The sequence below is a fragment of the Cygnus olor genome, chromosome 22, assembly GCF_009769625.2.
Source record: "Cygnus olor isolate bCygOlo1 chromosome 22, bCygOlo1.pri.v2, whole genome shotgun sequence".
Classification (NCBI taxonomy): domain Eukaryota; kingdom Metazoa; phylum Chordata; class Aves; order Anseriformes; family Anatidae; genus Cygnus; species Cygnus olor.
In genome coordinates this window covers 4,750,320-4,770,202 of record NC_049190.1, presented here as the reverse complement: position 1 = coordinate 4,770,202, position 19,883 = coordinate 4,750,320, and the positions used below count along the sequence as shown (strand labels likewise).

At 61.1% G+C, this 19,883-nt stretch overlaps 1 protein-coding gene across 5 annotated transcripts in view; it reads right to left on the bottom strand.

Moving 5' to 3' along the window:
- The window catches only part of IGSF9B (immunoglobulin superfamily member 9B), a 53,094-nt gene that overhangs the window by 33,013 nt on the left and 198 nt on the right, over nt 1-19,883 (bottom strand). For all 5 annotated transcript variants that reach the window (XR_005814246.1, XR_005814245.1, XM_040534306.1 and 2 more), the window contains exons 2-10: nt 12,258-12,455; nt 11,479-11,625; nt 8,971-9,122; nt 7,649-7,766; nt 6,119-6,260; nt 5,861-6,006; nt 3,388-3,530; nt 1,524-1,664; nt 456-572 (exon numbers count right to left, since the gene is read on the bottom strand). Coding sequence is in view for 3 of the 5 variants with exons in the window: in XM_040534306.1 (XP_040390240.1) it covers nt 456-572; nt 1,524-1,664; nt 3,388-3,530; nt 5,861-6,006; nt 6,119-6,260; nt 7,649-7,766; nt 8,971-9,122; nt 11,479-11,625; nt 12,258-12,455 (1,304 nt within the window). In the remaining 2 variants the exon portion in view is untranslated. The remainder of the gene's footprint in view (nt 1-455; nt 573-1,523; nt 1,665-3,387; nt 3,531-5,860; nt 6,007-6,118; nt 6,261-7,648; nt 7,767-8,970; nt 9,123-11,478; nt 11,626-12,257; nt 12,456-19,883) is intronic.

Sequence of the window (19,883 nt, the reverse complement as noted above, 5' to 3'; positions counted from 1 at the left end):
TTCCAAGTCACAGGGCACCAAAGGAGGCACTGCCAGGTCCAGGCCCTAGCCAAAAATTCAGCCAAGTCCGAGGGCAGAGCCCCCTGGACAGGCTCTGGTGGCACGTCCCCTCTTGAGGGACAAGCATCGCCGGTGCCAGCTTCACCGGGAAGAGGAGGAGGAGGAAGGTGTCCCACAGACAGTGCCAGCGAGGAAGAGGAGGAAGGGGCCGGGGCGGGGGCAGTGCTCAGCTTTGCAGATGCTGCTGTGAAGGTTTTTTTCACAGTATTAGAAAGAACTCAGTGGCCACAAGCCGGGCTCCCCCACCCACCTGCGGGACAGGACAGCAGTGGCTCAGCCCAAAGCGAAGCAGCTGTACCTGCAGTTTGTTCTTACCGGGACAGAGTGTGGCTTCTCTGTCTGCAATATTCACCAAAAGCCAAAGGCACTGCAGATTTGTCTGGCAGGCCGGGTACCTTTCTCCAGGTGATGATAGGAAAGGGGTCTCCCGCAGCAGCACAAGGAATCAACAGCTCCCTCCCTGCCTCCTGTCTGTACTCCCAGCCTGGTAGCACCGTGAAATAGGGGGGGTCCTGCAGCCAAGGGAAAAGGCAAGGAGCGTGAGCCCACACCACCAACATCCCACCACTCACCAACATCCCGCCTGGCAGCTCATGCCTCCAGCTCCACACCACCAAAGCCTCCCAAAACGAATTCATCGGTGGTTTGGGTAAGGCCGAGGTGAGCAGCAGAAAGCGGGTGCTAATGAGGCTTTGTGGCACACAAAATCACACGCATCGAGGGAAGTTTTTGCTGAAAAGCCACCGAGCCACCTTGTTTAAATTTTAAGGAGGTAAACAGGAAAAAAAAACAAAACAACGCCCACGCCACATCAGATATCAGCCTGATTAGTCAGCTCGGTGGATGTGTGTATGTACAAGGAGGTTTGCAGAGCTCTATCGTGTGAATCTCAGCAATAAAACACTCCTCACCACAGCTCACGTGTGTCTTTTTGTTCAGGGAACAAAGCTCCTATCCCAGCAGCGCTGGTGGCTACAGCAGAGCAGCAAAAGCCCACGGAGCTTTTCTACAGCTTAAATCATCTTTTTATTAAAATCCTCTGCAAATCCAAGCTCGGGTCAGCAGGACTGAACATTTGTTGGCAAACAGGCCATCCCGGGGATATGAACAATGCTTTGTCAAACCATCCTGGTGCAGGTCTGCTAAGGCTCGATGCTACGCGCCAGCACCTTATTTTGGTTTGACACACAAGGGGCAGCACTTCCCCACTAACCTACACTCGTTAATGAACAACAGCTGCAGGCAGACTTTAAAAAAAATAGTAATAATCTTAAAAAATAGTAATAATCTACCTCTGCAGCACTGTGCTGAACAGGAAGGCTCACCCAGCCACACAGTAGCACAGTTTGGTGAAATGCACACATCCACAGCACCCAGCCCGGGACCCCAGCCCCCTGCACACCCCAAGAGCTCCCCTGGGGCCACCACCCACGGCAGATGTGCTGGGGCAGCAGGAACATTACCTTCAGTACCAGTCGGGCAGGGGGAGACTGGCCCATCGTACCCAGGGCGTTATAAGGCACACAGGTGTAAGTGCCGAGAGCATCTTCGGTTGCCTCCTCGATTCGGATCGACCCATCTTCCAGCAGGTTCCAGCCAGAGTACTGCGGCGGGGAGAAAGAGGCAGCTGCAGCATCCTGCTCACACCACCGCTTATTTGCCCTTCAGCCAACCCCAAAAACTAAGCCCAGGGCGGCTGGCGCATCTCCTGGAGGTGCCCAAACCGCTTTCAAGTCCCATTCCCAGCACCCAAGCCACCTCCTCAAACACAGAGGGGAAAAGCAGGCAAGATCAGCCTGCCCAAGTGCAGACAGCAAGGAAATCCACATCTCAGCCTTGGGTCTAGACCTCTTTTCCAGTTAACCAGGAGACTTTGGTAAACCCCACGACGTGATTTATCCCTTCCAGGAGTAAATGCCTCAACTCGAGCACAGACCCGTTTCCTGGAAGCACTGCTCTCTCTCCAAGGACTGCAAAAGCAGCCTGGATGACTAGTCCTCGACACCGGCATCAGCTCTGGAGATGTCTAAAATCAGGCGAGACAAATGCCACCCACGGAGCCCAAACACCCAGCGAGCTCCCGTCAGCAGCGGTGAGCAGGAGGTGAAGGCACAGCTTGTGCCTGCTCCCCAGGAAGGATTTCCCAGCCCTGAACACACCGATGACGCAGGGGTTTGTCTCTCTGATGCTTTCCTCCTTATATACAGTCAGGCTTCTTCAAGTGGCCCAACAGATTTAATGACAGTATCATACCTCAGGTAAAACAGATGGATTCAATGATCTTCATAGGTCCCTTCCAGCTGAACTACTCTATTGCAAAACACATGCCTAAAGGCACTGAAGACTTTTTTTCTTTCAAAGCTCTCCTGTTTGGTGTCCATTAAAAAAGCCTCCTGTGACACAGACTTCTGTCTCTTAACAAAAAAACCCACATCCTAAGAAGAGCAGCCACACAGCAAGGACCTCATAGGAAGGATGCCATGGCAGCAAGCACAGCAGCCTGCTCTCACCTCGCTATGTCTTGAGTAGACACATTAAAATCCCCCTCATCTTTCACTCCCTCCTTTTTAAATGCATTCTTAAAGTTAACTTAACAAAAGGAGCCATTTTGCCGGTGCTGGTGGGACATTTTGTGATAACAAACCTGAGCAGCTCACCAAGCATGGCCACAGCCGGGTTTTCCCTGTCCAGAGTAAGGCCAAGCCCCAGCTCACACCTTTTGTAAACTGGAGGGGGGGGACCAGGAGCCTCCACTCAGGCTCTTCTGCACCCCACGGAAGGGGAACACAGCCCTGCTGAGCCCTGGGGAGACCAAGGGCTGAGGGCCCCCAAACCTGGTGGCACCAAGATGACCCCACATGAGAAGCTGCGGGCACCAGTGACCAGGAACCCACACAGGCAGCAGGTTTAAAACAAGTGAAAACTCCAGATCGTTAATATTTAAACAAAAAAATTTAAAATACTGAGTGTTTTCCTTAAATATTTAATGGCTAATATCCTTGCTGAGACTATCAAAGCACGATTATAGGAAGACAGAGACTTGTTAAAAGGGTCTTTTAACCATTAGGTGCCCTTGGAAGAAAACAGGGCCATCGGAAGGTCATTTTAGAGGTCTGGGAGATTCAGACAGCGTGTCTACAGGCACCGTGGGCTCCCCAAAGGAACCTGAATTAACTCAGCCCAAGCTGCTCTGGTAGGGAAAAAACAGCGTCAGCCCATCCAGGGGCTTTCTCCTCTCTGGACACGAAGGCTGCGGCTCAGCAGCTCGGGTAGAGGACAGCACAGACACCCCTTACCCTCATCCCCCCTTCCACGCTGCTCCCTCACCTTCTCGACGCGCAGGGGCCGGCCGTCCTTGTTCCACTTGACCAGCGTGACGGGGGGCTCTGCCTCCACGGGGCAGCGGATGTACCCGTGTATCCCGATGGGAACGTAGATGACGGGGGGCATGTTCACCACGCGGGCAGGATCTGGGAGAGCAGCACCAGGTTAACACCGGGAAGGAGCCCGTCTCCCTCCCCACCTGGCTGCGGAGGACCAATACTGCTTGTGCAAGGAGTCCAAACCCCAAATACAAGTCCACATCCCCTAAATACGAGTCCAAACCCCAAATGCTCCTAAGTCTCCCACCAGCTGATATCTTCAGGCTCGCACTCACATCCACTGCAACACCTGGAGTTTCTAGGGGGCTTTATTTGCACCCAGTGGGTTTCTACCTGGAGCTCATTAAGAGCTGCACTTCATTAAAAGCTGCATTTAAAAGGCAGCACCAAACACCCGTTCCCACACCCCGAGCGACACCGCCCTGCAGCCCGCTCTCGCCAGAAGGAAAAAAAGGCTGTGGGCAAGCCTGGAGGCGCCTCCCAAGGCGACGACAAAGCTTCTGTTCCTCCTGCTGTGTATAGGGGAAACAACTCCAACCCAGCAAACAAAAACTGTTTTAACCCCAGCACCCTGAAATACACCAAGGGCAGCAGCCGAGACCGAGAAGGGACCTGCGGTCAGGCCAGCGTGAGCCGCTTCCCTCCTATTTGTTTGTACTCGCAGCCCATGCCTAATTGAGGCTGGGTTGCGTGGAAAAATCAGCCACCTCCACCCTTCCAAATAGGATGCAAAAAAGCTTAAAATATGTATCTAACCTCCCCACGTTTCACCACCCACGCAGCAAGACGTCTCGCAATCCTCAAGTCTAGAACGTGTCATTAACAGCGCTTCTAAGAGCTTTTTAATTAAATGCGAGTGGGTTGGAGAGAACCTAGACTTTCTTTAATAAGACGCTTTTAAAAAAAAAAGTTACTTCTAATAAGGAGAGCGAGTATTTCTACAAATCTTGTCTAGACACCAGCAGCACAAGGTTACGGGAAAATCCTAACGGGGCTTACGCTGCGCTGGGGAAGGAAATCGTTTTTTTGGGGTGCGGCATCCCCGTGCCGCTGATGCACAGAGGCAAAGCTTGGGGTAAAACTACGGGGTTGGGATGGAAGGGGTGGGTGACGGAGGGATGCAGGGCCCAGGATGTGCAGATCTGTCCCCTCTGCGCTAGGGCAAGGGTATCTGCGAGAGAAAACCCAGAGAGGAAGAGAAATCTCATCCTGCAACTGATGAGAACACATAAAAGTCAATGAGAAAAATTCATTGTGGCTTCTCTGGCCAAAGAGGGGGCTCAGAACCATTCCAGCTCCAGTTTGCTAAAAGCCTACCCCAAAGTTAAGGGGAAAAAAAAGAGTTCAGGGTTATTAAAGCCTGACACCAGAATTAAGACCCCTCATTGGTGCTTTTTTGGGGTAAAAGCACTCAAGCTCAGGAGCCGTGCAAGTTTCCAAAGCTGTGCGCACCGGATGGGAAACGCGACCCCAACAGCTCCCCAAAACCTCCTGCTGCCACGGGGCATCCCAGCACTGACCCCATAACCCAGATTAGGGAGCAGCATACATGGGACCGGCTTAGGAAAATGTAATCAAGGGGTGGGGCAGCCGGGGAGGAGGTAATGGGATAGAGAGGCTCCCTGCGAGGTCAGCAAGAACCCTGCCGCCGTCCTCCCGGCCGCATCCTTCCCCTTTTCCCGTGCCCTAAGGGAGCGCACAGGACCGCCAGCCCCAGCGCCCCGCAGACGTGGGGGTTTTCACTAACAGGCAGCTCCCAGCGGTGGGCCTACAGTCACAAGCTGAAAGGTCTTCAGAAACCGAGCTCCAAGCCCCATTTGTTCGAACCTATCTTTCATAATAAAATAAAATGACTGCAGCCTTTTACAGCAGAGCAATATTGCAATTGCAGACTGCAGAAATTTGGACCATTACTGTCGAATGCCATAGGATGCTGGTGGCACACTACCCATTAAAGCAGGGGGAGCCGGAAAGAACAAGCGTGGGAAGAAACGCTCCTTTCAGAGCTGTTCTCCTCCGTTTGTTTAGATCAGTTACCGCCTGAAATTATTACACGCAGCCCTACAAATTCACAGAAAACCACGTCACGGCAACGAGCCCCCACGACAAATACCGAGAAATAAAGCGGGGATTTCATATTAAGAGCCCTGATGGGGTGTTTGCAGGGACAACAAAAGGGAACAGAGCCCTGGGAGCGCCCACGAGATGCCCGCCCTCATTAAAAGGAGAGAAATCCCTTCTGCCCAGGGTGGTGGCACCCAGCACGGAGCCACCCAAAGGCTGCTGCCCAAGCCTCCCAGTCCCCCTGTGGGTCATACTGGGATGGCAGCACCTCCGGGCTGGCTCAGAGCCAGGTGTCCCCGTCCCATCCAGCACATGCTCATCCATCAGGATTTGGCCCTGCTTCCCACACTCACACTGCACCGTCAGGTAGGCAGAGGCGGATGGCGAGCGGCCCAGGCTGTTGCTCGGGATGCAGGTGTATTTTCCAGCATCCTCTGGCTTCACCCGGAAAATGATCAGCGTCCCGTCGATCAGGATCCGCACCCGCAGCTTCAGGTCGCTGCAAGAGACCAGGGGAGGAGAGGTGAGGGGGGAGAAAGCCGGAGGAGGAGCAGCGGGGAGCGAGGGCAGCCCCGGCGCAGGACGAGGGGAAGGCGCCGTCCCAAACTCACTTCTTGAAGTAGACGTTCTCCTCCTCCCAGTACCACAGGTAGGTGAGGTTCCCTGGGTACGCCTCGGCCTGGCAGGTGAACAGCGCATCCTGGGAGATGTTGACCGTGATGTTCTCCGGAGGGGAAACGATGAAGGGTGGGCCTGGGGATGGAGAGCAAGCATCACCCCTGTGGGGACGTGGGCTGGAGCCAGCATCCCCCCAAACGTGCCCAATGAGCCGTGTGGGACCGCATCCCACAGGACAGCGGGGCTGTCCCAAGGGGCACAGCGGTCCTGGGGTCCATCCCTGCACCTTCAGAGCTCTGCTGCCTCTCCCTGGGCACACAAGCTCCCACCTCTCTCAATCCCGAGCACATTTCCTTGATCTCACCACCCGCAGGAACAACCCAGGGGAAAAGAGCAAGCTGCCCAGACACAGCGGCGAGGGGCACGGCTCGCTGCCTGGGCGCACAGCGGAGCGCAGGACACCTCCAGCTCCTCTCTCTGCCGGTAGCTGTTGACCTAATTAAAGGTTGATTTAATAAAAGAGGGAGCCGAGCGCCGAGGAGCGGGAGGCCGGCCATGTATCACCGCTATCTGACGAGGCGCTTTGTGACATGCTCAATCTTTCCCCGCTTTCCAAACAAAACCGAGCTGCAATCAGGGCCCGGCTGCTAATCGGCACAGCTGCTCCAGCAAGCTGACAGCCCGGCCACCGGGGTGCCCCAATTACATGGATTTCTCTGCCCTACAAACAGGACACGGAGCCACCGGGCACCGGGCATGGTGCCGGCGAGTCATTTCGGCCCTGGCTTTAACAGCTCCATCCCAGTCCCCCCCAAAATCTCCTGCCACATCCATGCTGGGGACGAGGGGGATGGAGGCACACGCCGTGGGGACCGTGCCGGTGCTGGCCGGGTGCCCAGCCCGGCCACTTCCGCAGGAGGCGGCACCGGCCGTAATCCTGCTCCCCGTGCCGTCAGATGAGCTGGCAGGCTCTGATGTTATTTAAATGTCTGGGGTTTGAGCTTCATTTCCTTGTTTATTTATTGATGGCGTTTTTAATGGAAGGCTGCGGGCAGGAGGGGTGGCAGCCTGCTGCGGCCAAGGCGTGCCGGGGACCAGCCCGGGGCTGCACCACCCGCTGCTCGGGGTCCCCGCCGTGCCATGGGGAGGTAGCTGGGGTGCTCCCAGTGATAATTCTGCAGTGACACAGCCCTAACATCATCCCTAATGCACCCACGTGGCCCCGAGCACATCAGGGCACCGTCAGAGCCCTCCTCATCTCCTCCCAGCACCATCCCCAAACCCTCCTGTCGGTCACTTTATTTGTCCCCAACCTCCAGCCAGCCCAGGACCAGCACCAGAAGGTGTCTTGGGATCAGCTGGATGCAGGCAAGCCCCTTCCCCACGAACAAAGCGGGATGCATCAGGGCAATCCGCCCTCTCCCAGCTCCCAGAACCACGGAGACAGTGCGTTCATTGACTCCCCCTCCAGCCCCCCCGGGGACACAGAAGACAACCCCACAGGCACCGCGTGGGGATCCTACCTTGGACAAGCAGGCGCGTGGTGTGCACGGCCTCCCCCTGGATGCTGTAGGCTCGGCAGGTGTAGGCACCCCTGTCCTCCCGACTGATCGAGAGCACCGTCAGGCTGCCGTCGCTCACCTGGGGAACAGGAGGGGACCCTGGAGCACGTGGGGACCCCACGGGGACCCCCCGGCACGGGGACGCTGGCTCCCTCCCCGCTTCCTCGAGGGTGGGGAGGGTGGAGATGGAGAGGAGCCGTGGCTGCTGCTAGAGCCGGCTGAGAAATGGGCTTCCCCAACTCTGCAAGACTTCGATATTAATAAACCAACACACGCACTGCTGCTTGACGCCAAGGGGGGGAAAAAAAATAAAAAATAAAAAAACCCTTGCAACGTATTTGTCTCCTGCAGCAGTGACTGACGCGCAGCAGGCTCCAAACTGCTCCGCTCCTGCCAAACGCCTCGCGACAAGCCGTGCTCTGCTCTGCAAGGAGCGGGGAGTCCCACGGGAGGATCCCTGCCTGCCCTGATCCCACAGGACCCGCACTGTGTCCCCAGGGAACGGCCGAGCCCCGCTGCAATCAGGGCCCGGGGACGTGCAGGGGGCACAAAAGCCAAGCAGCTCCCCGCGGGCAGCGGCACCCGCGTCCCATGGGCATGGTGAGACCCACAGCCCCACACAAGCCGCCAGCCCCAGCCTGGCCCCACGGTGCTGCCCCACAGCCCCACAAGTGGCCAAATCCCCATCGGGACCCCGGGGACACGGCAAAAAAGGGCCGGGGAGCCTCACCCCCAGAGGCTGCAGCATCCCCCCCAGCAAGCGAGAGCCGCGCTCCCAGGCAGGCTCCCTCCCCACCGCTCACTCTGCCTCATCCTTCTATTTCAATTAGTAACAAATGATTCCTAATTACTCTCATTAGTGCCTGCGCTGATTCCAATGCCTGATTTACCAATTACGGCTCGGGTGGAATCGCTGCCTGGGAGAGGAGTGGGAGCCTCTGGGATGGGAAACGGGTCCTGGGGCGGGGAAAGCCCCCCCTGCCCGAACCGTCCCCCTTCTCCCCCTCACAGCCACCACGTTCCCAAGGCGCAGCCCCCACCCAAAACCCAGGGGGGGTCCAGCAGAGCCCCCAGCAGCCCCACCACCAGAAAACCCCTCTCCCACGGCCAAGAAGCAGGGAACAGAGCTGAGAAAGCAAGGCTGGCTGCAGACGCGCCGCAGCTGCCACCACCACGTTGTCACCCATCCCGTCCCTGATTTAAGGGACACGTGGAGGGGGTCCGTGGGGCGCCACCCCCCCTCCATGCAGCTGGGCCAGGCTGTTTCCCCACCACGCACCTACCTGGTACTTGCTGCTGGCAGCCAGCAGCTCTCCCTCTCTCAGCCAGGTGACGATGGGCTTGGGGTTCCCGAATGCCATGCAGGTCAGGGTGACGCTGCTGCCTTCCTTCGCCTCCACGTACTGCGGCGGCGTCTCCGTGAAGGTGGGGGGAGCTGGGGGGCAGAGGGAGACCCCGTCACCCCCCCGGTCCCACGCGCTGTCAGCCTCGTGGTGGCACGGTGACGGTGTTGGGGCAGCCACACGCAAGCTGGGGACACCCCACGAGCCCCCATGTCCCCAAAAGGGGGCTCCGAAATGCAAACGGGGCTCAGGCTGTGGGGACAGCAACGTCACAGGGGCTGTCCCCAGCGTGCCCTACAGCCCAGCGGTCAAGGGGAGAGCCAGAAACCCTTGGAGGGCACCCCAGGGCTCCAGCCCCTTCCGCACCCTCCTCCCCAGTGGCTCCATGTGCAGCTTTCCCCCCCCTACTCCCATCACACATTAACTTGCTATTGTCAAAACATAAGAAAACACCGCAGTGCAGATCGAAAGGCTCCTTTCTGATTAAAGAGGCTGGCAGGATTACAGCCCGCCCCTAATTACCAGCAGTTGTTAAAGCCCACTTTCGAGGAAGACAGGTTGGCAATTTAATCTGCTCGGAAAAAAAGAATTGTATTTTGTGTCTCCCAAAATGATTTTTTTTTATTTTCCCCCTAAGAAAATTAAGCATCCTAATGCGCCGGGGGAAAGCCACAGCCCTCCCCCGAAAGCTGTTTCCTGGGCCTGGAGGATTACGGTTATTATTTCGTTATTAAACCCGTGTGCGCCCAATAAAACCCATTTTGAGACCCCTCCGTGCAGGGACGGGATGCTCGGAGTAGCCTGGGACGCTGGAGGCACAACCCAGCAGCTCCCAGGCACCCCAGAGCCCTTTGGGGCTGGGCAGGGAGGAGGATATAAAACCAGCCGCTGGCAAACCAGGAGCTGGCCAGCCAGCAGCTCTGCAGGGTTTTTTTTAATCAAGGCTCAGGTCCCTGCCACCGCCCTGCGCAGCCCAAGGGCATTCCCCAAGCGCTTCCAGCCCCTTTGCAGGATCCTCTCCTCCTCCTGCACCTCGCCCGGGCGGCTGGAACATGAAGCCAGCCTCACCAGCCACCACAGCCGCCTTCCTCCCTTTTTCCCCACGCTCCTCCTCCTCCTTCCTCCCTCCCTTCCCAAGCTCTCCGAGCACACCAGCAGCTCAGCCCCGCGTCGCAGGGGAGCGGGCAAGGACGGAGCTGCTGCGCTCCCCGCCACCACAAGCCCTGCTTGCGCAGCTCCTTCCCGTTAATTGGGCTCAATTAGGCAGCTCTGCACCGCGCCGCAGCCCCGGCGTCCCGCCCCAAAGGTTAAATAAATCGCTCAAGGTCGGGCACGGTGGCGGCAAGGAGCCGGCAGCGCCCCACGGATGCGTCCTGCTTCAAAGCGTGGCTGCCGCTAAAAATAAAGACGTCTCCCGACGTGGAAGACGACAAATTGCTAATTAGTTTAATGCGCGGCGCTAATAAAATGAGAAAGTAATTGGAGTAAATCTGAATTCGGAGAAAACAAAGATTTGATTTTCTGATCTGTTTGTTAAGAGGAGATGCGGCCCCAGCCCTGCTTCTTGATGTCTTTCCTTTAAACAAGCTTGGCGTAATTAAACTGCGTGATTGCTAATGAAAGTTTGTCCCTTCTGTAAGCGGAGTTCCTGCTCGGAGCTGGCCTGGACGGCTTCTCATTTGTTTAGGAGGTGCAGATGCAATCGAGGTCCAGCGTGAGTCAGAAATCAAAGGGAAAACCGCCCCAGCCCTGCAGCAATCCTGCGCCCGGCACTGCTGCGCCGAAGCCCTCTGTCCTCCCTGGACATGGCATCAACCTAGGGAATGGCCCCAAACCATGGCAGTGACGGTGACAGGGACCTGGCCTTTGCTCCGCACGTGCCCTGGCACTGCTGCCCAGCACCATCTGCGGCTCTGCGGGTGCTGGGTGCCCTCCCGCATCGCCCTCTGCCAAGTCCCAGCCCCGGCAGCCTGTGCGGTCGGGCTTGCCAAACCTGGAGGGCTCGTTACCGTCCTCGTTACCTATCAGGACTAGAAAGCCACGCACAAAATCACACCCTGCAGCCCAGCTCAACAGGCAGCACCACCCTCATGCACCACCGTGAAATGCCAGCGCTGCAAGGATGCAAGGCCCCTCACCATGGGGATGTGAACGGGGTGGGCAAGCGATGGATGCTAATTTTGACCCCAAGTCCCAGTGTAAGAGCAGTCCTGCCCTCCTCCTGGCACCCACAGCACACTCATCCCCTATCCATCACCACCCCTGTTGGCTCAGCTCATCCACAGACCACACCCAGCACTACCGTGCTCTCCAAGCACGCAGCATCCCGCAGCATCCTACCCCACGGGCCACCCCCGGAACGGAGCAGCGACACCAGCGCCGAAACGGGCTGGATGTAGAGCTGCCCACGAACCCTGAGCCCACCCCGTGCCGCTGTTTGGGACTCACCGTTGACCGTGAGGTGCACCCAGCTGCCGTTGTGGAAGGTGTCGTACTGCTGGTCCAGCATCAGCACCTTGCACTCGTACCAGCCTTGGTCCTCGGAGCGCACCTGCTCAATGCGCAGGGACGCCTTGTCGTGCAGGCTGGCCCTGCCTGCGGGGGGAGAGGGCACAGCCCATCAGCTCTGCAGCCCCCAGACCCCACATCCCTCACCGGCTGCCCCAACCCCACAAACACATCCTTACAGGGGCTACCTCAACCCGCTGCAAACACCAAAATCGAGCTCCCCAAGGCAGCAGCACGTTGCGATGGGTCTACCCCAGCGTGCCGTCCCCAGCCCTCAGAGGTGCCACCAGAAGCCACACAGAGAGGGTGACACGTGTTGGTGTGCAGCCACGTGGGCTCTGCACCTCCAGCAGAGCCCTGCCACCTCCTCCTGGCCACGTCCACGGGGAGATGTCCCCGGGGGGGTCCGATCCCGTGCCCCGCTCCCCCGAGCATCCCCCGGGCTCGCAGCTGTTCCGGGGCGCAGCGGCAGCAGCCGCCGCCGCCACCACGCGTCACCCTGGGTTTCTCTGCCTCGGTTGCTCCCGTCCCACGCAGCCCAGCTGGCTTCCTAGTGCTGCTGCTTAATTAAAACCAACTGGGTGGAAAGAAAGCGATGAGAGGCAGAGCGCGCGCGGTTTCCTACGGAGGAGCAGATTGAGCAGAGCTGCGCGCTTGGCGGCACAGCACCGCTCACCTCGCGGCCCCCCGGCCCCCAGCCCCGCGCCCCCCAGCCTCACCTGCATACCCCGGGTCGACATGGGGAGGGTAGAACCCGAACTTGATGAAGATGGGGATGGGGACGCCGAACTTGAACCACTCCACCACATAGGGAGGCGGCTGCCCCGTGAGCGGGTGGATAACGTCGCATCCCAGGATCACGCTCTCGCCAGCGCGAGCGGTCACAAACTCGGGCTCCTCCCTCGAGCCGAGGGCACCTGCAAGGGGAGGAAGGCAGAAATTGCGGCCGTTGCAGGGGCTGAGCCTGCTGCCCACCACTGGACCCCCTTGGGAAAGCCCAAGTGCCAACCCCAAGGGCTCCCCCACCCCAAAAACCAGAAGCAAACCCGCTTGAACCCCCTCATCCTCCCCAAAAGCCACAGGAGTTTGGTGAGCAGGGCCAAGCATCCGCAGCTGTGGCATACCCTGGGATGTGGCTGTCCCGCAGGAGCCATTCCAGGTGGCCCAGTCCCTGTCCCTGGGTGTCACCGAGAGCCCCAGGCTCGAAACTCGTCTGCGACTTGCCACTCTGGCACCCCGCTTCTCCCCTGGCTGGAGCAATTAAACTCGCTGCTCTCAGCCTTCAGCCAAGGCTCTGCTCCACCCTGGCTGCATCTCCCAGCTCAGCTGCAGCCTGTTATCATCCTGCTCTTTTCATCAGCAGCAAAGCTCGGCACCACCCTCAGCACAGCTTTCAAAAAGGGAGATGGGGAACCAGGGCAGGGAGGTGCCCGGCCCCGAATCGCCTCTTTCCTACGGCTTCACCCCCTGCAGAAAGGGAGCTCACGCCTTTGGAGAGGGGAGCAGCAGCAGTGAGAAAGCACCGGCACAGCCAGCACGAGGAGAAAAACCCAGGCTGGGCTTTCAGAGCTCCCTGCAACCCCAAAACATCAATATGACGGGGCTGGGGGGCAGGGGGGGGGGGCGATGCGGCACGGGGCTCCGCAGCAGCTCCACGCACCACCTCACGCCCCTTCCCTTCCTGCAGCACTGCAGGCTGGGGATTCCCGAAACTGCAGATGCAGGGTTTGGGCTGGCCGAGCACCTCTCCTCCGGCGCGTCGCGGCAGGGGGACCCCCTTTTTCCCCAAACATCCGCCAACATCCGGCCACTGCCCGCTCCCCGGGGGATGCTCGGGGAGGGATGCTCTGCTCGGGGAGGGATGCTCGGGGAGGAATGCTCGGGGAAGCACGTTCCCACTCCTCCGCGCTGCTCTTCGGGGCCGCCGGTGATTGGCGGCGAGTGACATCACCGCTTCCCCGCCACGGGAGCCGAGCATCACCGGCTATTTTTGGCTCCGGCACAAGCGCGCACCACCGGCCGTGCCGTGCCGCCGTCCCTCCCGGTGTCCCACGGGACGGGAGCTCCGCCGGCTGCACCCAGACCCCTCCGTGCACCACAAAGCGGGTGCCCGTGGAGGATGGCAGCCCTCGGCCCTGCATCAGGCCAGGCATCCCCGCTCCCTGCGGCACCGGATTGCTGCTCGCAGGCAGAGGGAAGGGCGAAGGCATCGCGCCGCAAGCCGCTCGCGAGGAGCCTTTGCTGCATTGCACGCCCTCTGCTAGAGCTCATCCCTTGCTAGAGCTCATCCCTGCCGCCGGGGTCCTGCCCGGCCCCATCCGTGCAGGCAGGGGGTGGTGGCGGGGACGGGGCCACCTTGGCCCCCTTCGCACCGCCCCGGTGGCACGCTCGCACCTCCCGGGCCTCGTTATCGCTGCATCGCCGATGAGCTCAGGCTTTCGCACCCTGTCAGCAGAGACAGCATCGGCTCTGCCCTGATGGTGAAGAGCTGCAAGGATCCGGCCCGGCCCCAGCAGCACCCCAGGAACCTCCCCAGCATCCCCGGGACCTCACCAGCACCCCCAGCTCCCCGAGCTGCCCTGCCCTTGCTCCCACCCGCACGTGCCCGGCCGCGGCAGCAGGAGGGGACTGGTACCAGGGCAGCCTTGGGATGCAGGCAGCCTCCCAGCAGAAGCGGAGATGGCACTGGGAGCACTGGGATTCCCCCCGCCCCGGCTGCCCACAGCCCCCCTGCGCCGAGCGGGGCCGGCAGCTGTCACGTGCAGCTCAAGAGCATCCAAGGACAGCGCTCGCCCTGCCTCCCCGGCACGGGCGGCTGTCTCACCCCAGCGGGTCCCCAGCACCCCGCCAGGTGCCGCAGCATCGTCCACGACCTTCCAAGGGACAGTGTCCCCGCTTTCCACCAGCGGCAGAGGACAAAACCTCCCCACCAACCTACCACTGAGGCAGCAGGGGGCAGCCAGCCCGAACCCCTTCGCTCCCCAGCTCCGTCCCTAGCACCCCGCTCCTGCCCGAGCCCACAAGGGGACGGGACGTTGGCTTTCAGCTCCCAAAAGTCCAGCAGAGCATCGGTCTGCACACAGCTGAGCTTGCAGAGGTACAGAAGCACGCTGCCCGTGAGGCTCACCACTGCCACACACCCAGACACCACGGGGACGGGCCCTGGGGAACTCCTGCTTGGAAGCCGCTTGCTCCTGGGTCCCCCAAAGGTGACCCCAAGCAGCTCCTGCCTCACCCAAAGGCCCAGCACTCACCGAACACCCACGGCCTGGGGATTGCAAGCGCCAGAACGTGCGTGGAGGAAAAATAGGTCAGTGCTGGCAGCTCGCAGCGCCGGTGTCCCCTCCGCAGGCCGGCGGGTGACGGCACGCGTGGCTGCGCTCAGCCCCACGCAGGCAAGGCTGGCCGAGGGGCAGCACAGCAAACAAGCCCCCAGCATCCCCCAAATCAGCCCCGCTGCCTCCAAATCAGCACTCTTCCACCCAAAATGAAGGTCCCGGACACGGGTTCCCCACTCCAGGGCTGAACGTCAAGGATGGGCACGCAGGAACCCCCCTCGTGTCCTTGTGTCCCCACTTCCAGAGGGGAATGGGGACAGCACCCAGCTCTGTGCCCATCAGGAAGCAACGGGGCACCCATCAGGTCAGGGACACGGGCTCTGCCCCTTCCCAACCCACAAACGCAGCCCAGGTGCTGCTCCCGACCCCGCTGCATTCAGGCTTCCCTTGACGCCCCAGCTCTTGAAAGGGTATAAATAATGGAGACTGCAGCTTTCCATTAAAAGAAGCGATTCTCACCCTCACATTTGTGGAGAAATGCTTGAAAACAACCCGCAGATGCCAGAAGAAACAGAGCACAAACAGAAAGGGTATTTTTAAACGCGCTTGATTTTCCCAGCCAAGTTCAGGGGGGTTCGAGACTTAACCTGCGGTTTCGAAACGGGGTCAGCAGCGAGAGCCACGGCGGGGATGCGAACCCCAAGTACCCCCCCGGAGCAGTAGCTCACACCGAGCTGGGGGTGCTTTGTAAAGAAAAAACAAGCAATCAACAGGCTTCGTCATCAGAGCGGATCCAGGAAAAATAAAAGCACACAGCGTGCCAGGAGGCAAGAATACAAGATGTGGAGGTGGAGTTGAACACATCCCAACGGGAGAGGGAAGGCTGCCATCACGTAAGACGATGCCATCACGGGGCTCCCAACGAGGCTGGGGCCACCCAGATCCGGGCTTTCAATCCCTCCTGTCCCATAAAGAGGGAGGCAAAGCCACGGCGGCACGAGGCTTGGCTGTAAAAACAGGGGACATCCCTTTGGATGTGCTTGCAGGACCCATCCCATGAAGGATGGGAAGGATGGGGCCAGCAGAAAGCATCCCAGGGAAGAGCAGGGTCGCCCCAAGGACAAGCAGAGGCCGAGGAGCTCTGAAGAAGCCGGCGATACTGGGCCAGGAGGGGCTGGCACCGGGACACCGGCTGGGGATGCAGCTCTGCAGGACACGGGATGCACGCAGAAGGCAGAAAGCTGCAAGGAGCTGCTCGCTCCTCAATAAAACCACCCAGAGAGCCAGCCCAACCCTGCAAGCCACAAGCACGGCACCCCCCGTGCACCCAGGGGTGCTCGCAGCCCCCCAAGAGCATCTGCCTGTCCCCGTCCCCGGGCGGCCGCCACACAGCCCGCTCCCCTTCCCCCAGCTTCAAAGCAGCATCTGTTTTTTTTTTCAGCCAGATTCCTGCGTTTTAAACCCGATTTTCCAGATGGACGGACTGCGCCGCGCGGAGGTCAAGCGACTCGCCTCAAGGTCACGCAGGGAGAGGCGGCGGTGGCGCGGGATCAGCAGCTTGGCGGTGAGCTCGAACCCCGTCGTGGGGACAAGGGACAGCCCGTGCAGCAGCCGGTGCCATCCCGAGCCCAGGTGCTGCCCCACGGCGATGACACCGGTGGGATGGTGCCCATCAGGTGCATCGGCACCCATGGGTGCGCACCCAACGCTGTGCCACCCATTGGGGTGCAGGGATGAAGCGCACAAGGTGACCTGCCGGCGGTGACCGCACTGTCCCCGTCGCCCCAGCGCCATCCCACCAGGAGGAATCGGAGCTGGGGCATCCCCGCGCTCGACACCAGCGGCCGGGCACCTCCCGGGAGCCATCTCCCAGCAACAACCAGCAGCTCCCCGAGCAGCTGCCGGAGCAGGAACGGCCCGGGGGGAGACCTGCTGCTGCATCTGGCGCCCGCACACCCACGGCAGCTCCGCGCCCCGGTCCCACCGCCCCGCCGCTGTCACGGTCCTCCGGCTCATAACTCTGATGCGAGCACTCGGCGTGCTGACAGCCGCGCCGCCCGCCAGCAGCTCCTGAATCACGCTGTTCCTGGCTCAGGCAATCCTCCCACCAATGCCAGCCTCTCCAGCAGGAAGCAGGAGGAACGGAGTTGTTTTTCCGAGGCCAGCTGGTCACCGAGGGCCTCGGGCTCGGGAGACGCCTGCCGCAGGGAAGGGAAGGGAGAGAGGCTCCTCCATCCACGCGGGAAGGGACCGCGCCGGCTGCTCGCCCAGCTCCAGGGCCTCGCTGCCGCCCTCCAGCAGGGAGGTGAACGCGCTGACCTGTCCTGCAGCAGCTCCGGAGGGGAACGCAGGTTTGCAGAGTCCTCCCAGCACGGGGGAAGCCGCATCGTCCAAGCCGAAAGGCAACCAAGCCAGAAAAGCATCACCGCGAGAATCCTCCGCTGAGCGCCACGGCGCGTACGCCCCTCCCCGCCCTTCCATCCAACAGGTCAAGAGGGGCAAAAAATCCTCCAGGAAAGGATAAAAAGGGGAACTGGGCCAAGCCCCCGCTGGCCAACGCCAGTGCCAAGCCAACCCCTTGCCAGGGAAGCGCGGGGAGAGCAGCGGCAGCCCGCGGGATGCAGCACCCGAGTGGCGGCACCGCCACGGGTAGGCAAGTGTCTCCCCAAGCCAAGGTCACCGCCACGGGCCGGGCGGCCCCCTCGATGGCAGCCTTGCCTAAAACCGAGCCACCCCTCGGCACGCCGTGCCCACAAGCATCTCTGCAACGCCGCACCGGCGGGAGACGGAGGAAAGCCCCAGCGTCACAGCGCCACGGGAACGCTGGGAGGATGGGCCCCCCCCTAAACCTCCCCCCAACACCCACTGCCGATGCGCCCTGGCACAGGCACGTCCCCGCTCTCCTCCCCCATGCTGTAAGAGGGGATAACGTGCGCTCTCTGAGAGGATTAACGCCTGGAAAGCCCTCGGAGAGCCTCGCCAGGCCAGGGGACTGCCCGGGGACAGCAGGGCTGCAAGGCACCGTGCTTCTGCCCAGCTCTGCGAGGAGGAGGAGGAGGAGGCAGGGGGAGGAAGGCCACCTCTCCCAGCAAGGCAGGGAGGGTTGAAACCGAGCCTGGGGGTGTCAAAAACAGCATCGTGTTCAGCATGCAGAGGGAGATCTCAGCCCGAGAGCATCGCCAGCCTGGCAGGACAGCGCACCGCAGCCCTGGCTCGCTCTGCCCGCACGCCCAGGGTGCAGTGACTCAGGGCGGACACACCGCGGGGACGGCACCGCAGCAGCCACCGCAGCAGAGCCCAGCATGGGGCAGAGCCACGCAGCATTCCCAGGGGACGCCCACGGCCACCAGGACACCAGCAGACCCACGGGGCGCTGCCACCAGCCAGGCAGCTCGGCACACGCCGCGGGCTCCCTCCCCGCAGCCACATCCCCTGCAAACATCATCTCCAGTAGCTGCTGAGCGATGCGGGGTGACAGCCACCCACTTGTGTCCCTGCTTCCCGCCCCTCCACCAGGGTCCCCAACACCCTACACCCCCACCACGGTGCTTAGGAGGAATTGGGGCGGGGGGAGCAACCCCCCATAAAACCCCTGCTCTCCTGCTCCAGCCCCTGCTTTGGGGTGATGGGGGCGCGCGGCACCGCGGCGCCCGCTTGTTCCCCGTCCCCGCGCCGTGTCCCCGCGGGGGACGCGCTGGCCCGCAGCGCCCCCTCGCCCGCTGCGCGCGGCGCCCACCCACGCATTACTCACGGCACACTCATTCATCACGTACGCGCCTCGCCGTACGCGCGCCCCTGCAGCCCACCCTGCCGGGGGGGCCCCAACCCCATTAGGGCAGCCCCATCCCGACCCCAATCCCACATGTACCCATTGGGGGGGGAGCCCCACGGGTGGGCTGCGGTGCGCCCAGGGGCTGGGGAGCCCGGCGTGGCTGGGAGCCGGCGCTGCAGCAGCAGCAGGAGAGCGCAGGCAGCTTGCAGCTCACCTGCTACCTGCGGGGATGGCTGGAGGCTGGCGGCTGACGGGAGGGAAGGCAGAGCAGGAAAAGCAGGGTGATCCCCTGCTGCTGTCTCCTTCCTGACCTTGGACAACCCTGTGCCTCACTTTACCCTGGTTGGTGCTGCGGCCACCCTGGGAGGGGAGGAGGACGGATGCCTTCCCCGGGCAGGGACGTGGGGGGACAAAATCGCCCCCAAAGGCTGCAGAAGGAAGCGCTGACCTCGCCAGGGTACTGCAGGGGAAGCAGAGAGGGCAGGCACCGAATCCCTTCTGCGTTTCTCCTCGCTCTCCCAGGCTACCCTTGCACAGCCCTGCAGAGAAGGGCGAGCTCCGTCCTGCTCCCCAAGGAGGCTGGAAGGAAAAAACGGGGAGCAAGAGACCCCCGGGGGACAGGCACCCCCCTGGGACACCCTGCCTGTCCCCGCACCCAGCCGGCCGCGTCCCCAGCGAGGACTCGCCCCGATCAACTTCTTCCGAAGCGAATTTCCGAGCCCGGGGAGCAGACGCAGACACACACGCACAGCGTTTGCAGCATCCCAACGCCCGGAGCCCGAGAACGGCGCAGCTCGGCGCTGCTGCAGGCTGATGTCTCATAAACTTCCCGACTCGCAGCCGCTGCCCTCTGGGAGGTCACCGCAAAAACGAGGGGCGCCTTCAGGAGATGCGCCCGGCGCAAAGCCCTGACGGCACACAATCCCTCTATTTTTTTTTTAATTATTATTATTATTATTTTTTTTTTTTCCTAAAAGGGGGGAATAAAAACGCACCGAGCCCCCCCACCGCGCCCAGCGCTCGCCAGGCACCAGCACCGAGGGAACCCGGCCGCATCCCGAACCGCGACCAGCCGCGAGCACCGCACCGCCGGGGCGCGCTCCCCACGGCCCCCCCCCCCCCATTGCAAAACCCGGCCGCAAGCTGCGGGGCGCGGGGCGAGCCCGGGGCGCGACTGGGGCGCAAAACCCCGGCGCAATCCGGGCGCAAACCCCCCGGTGCAACTCCCCCCGCTCCCAACCGGCGCATGCCAGGGACCGACCCCCCCCCCCCCGGGGACCGACCCCCCCCCCCCG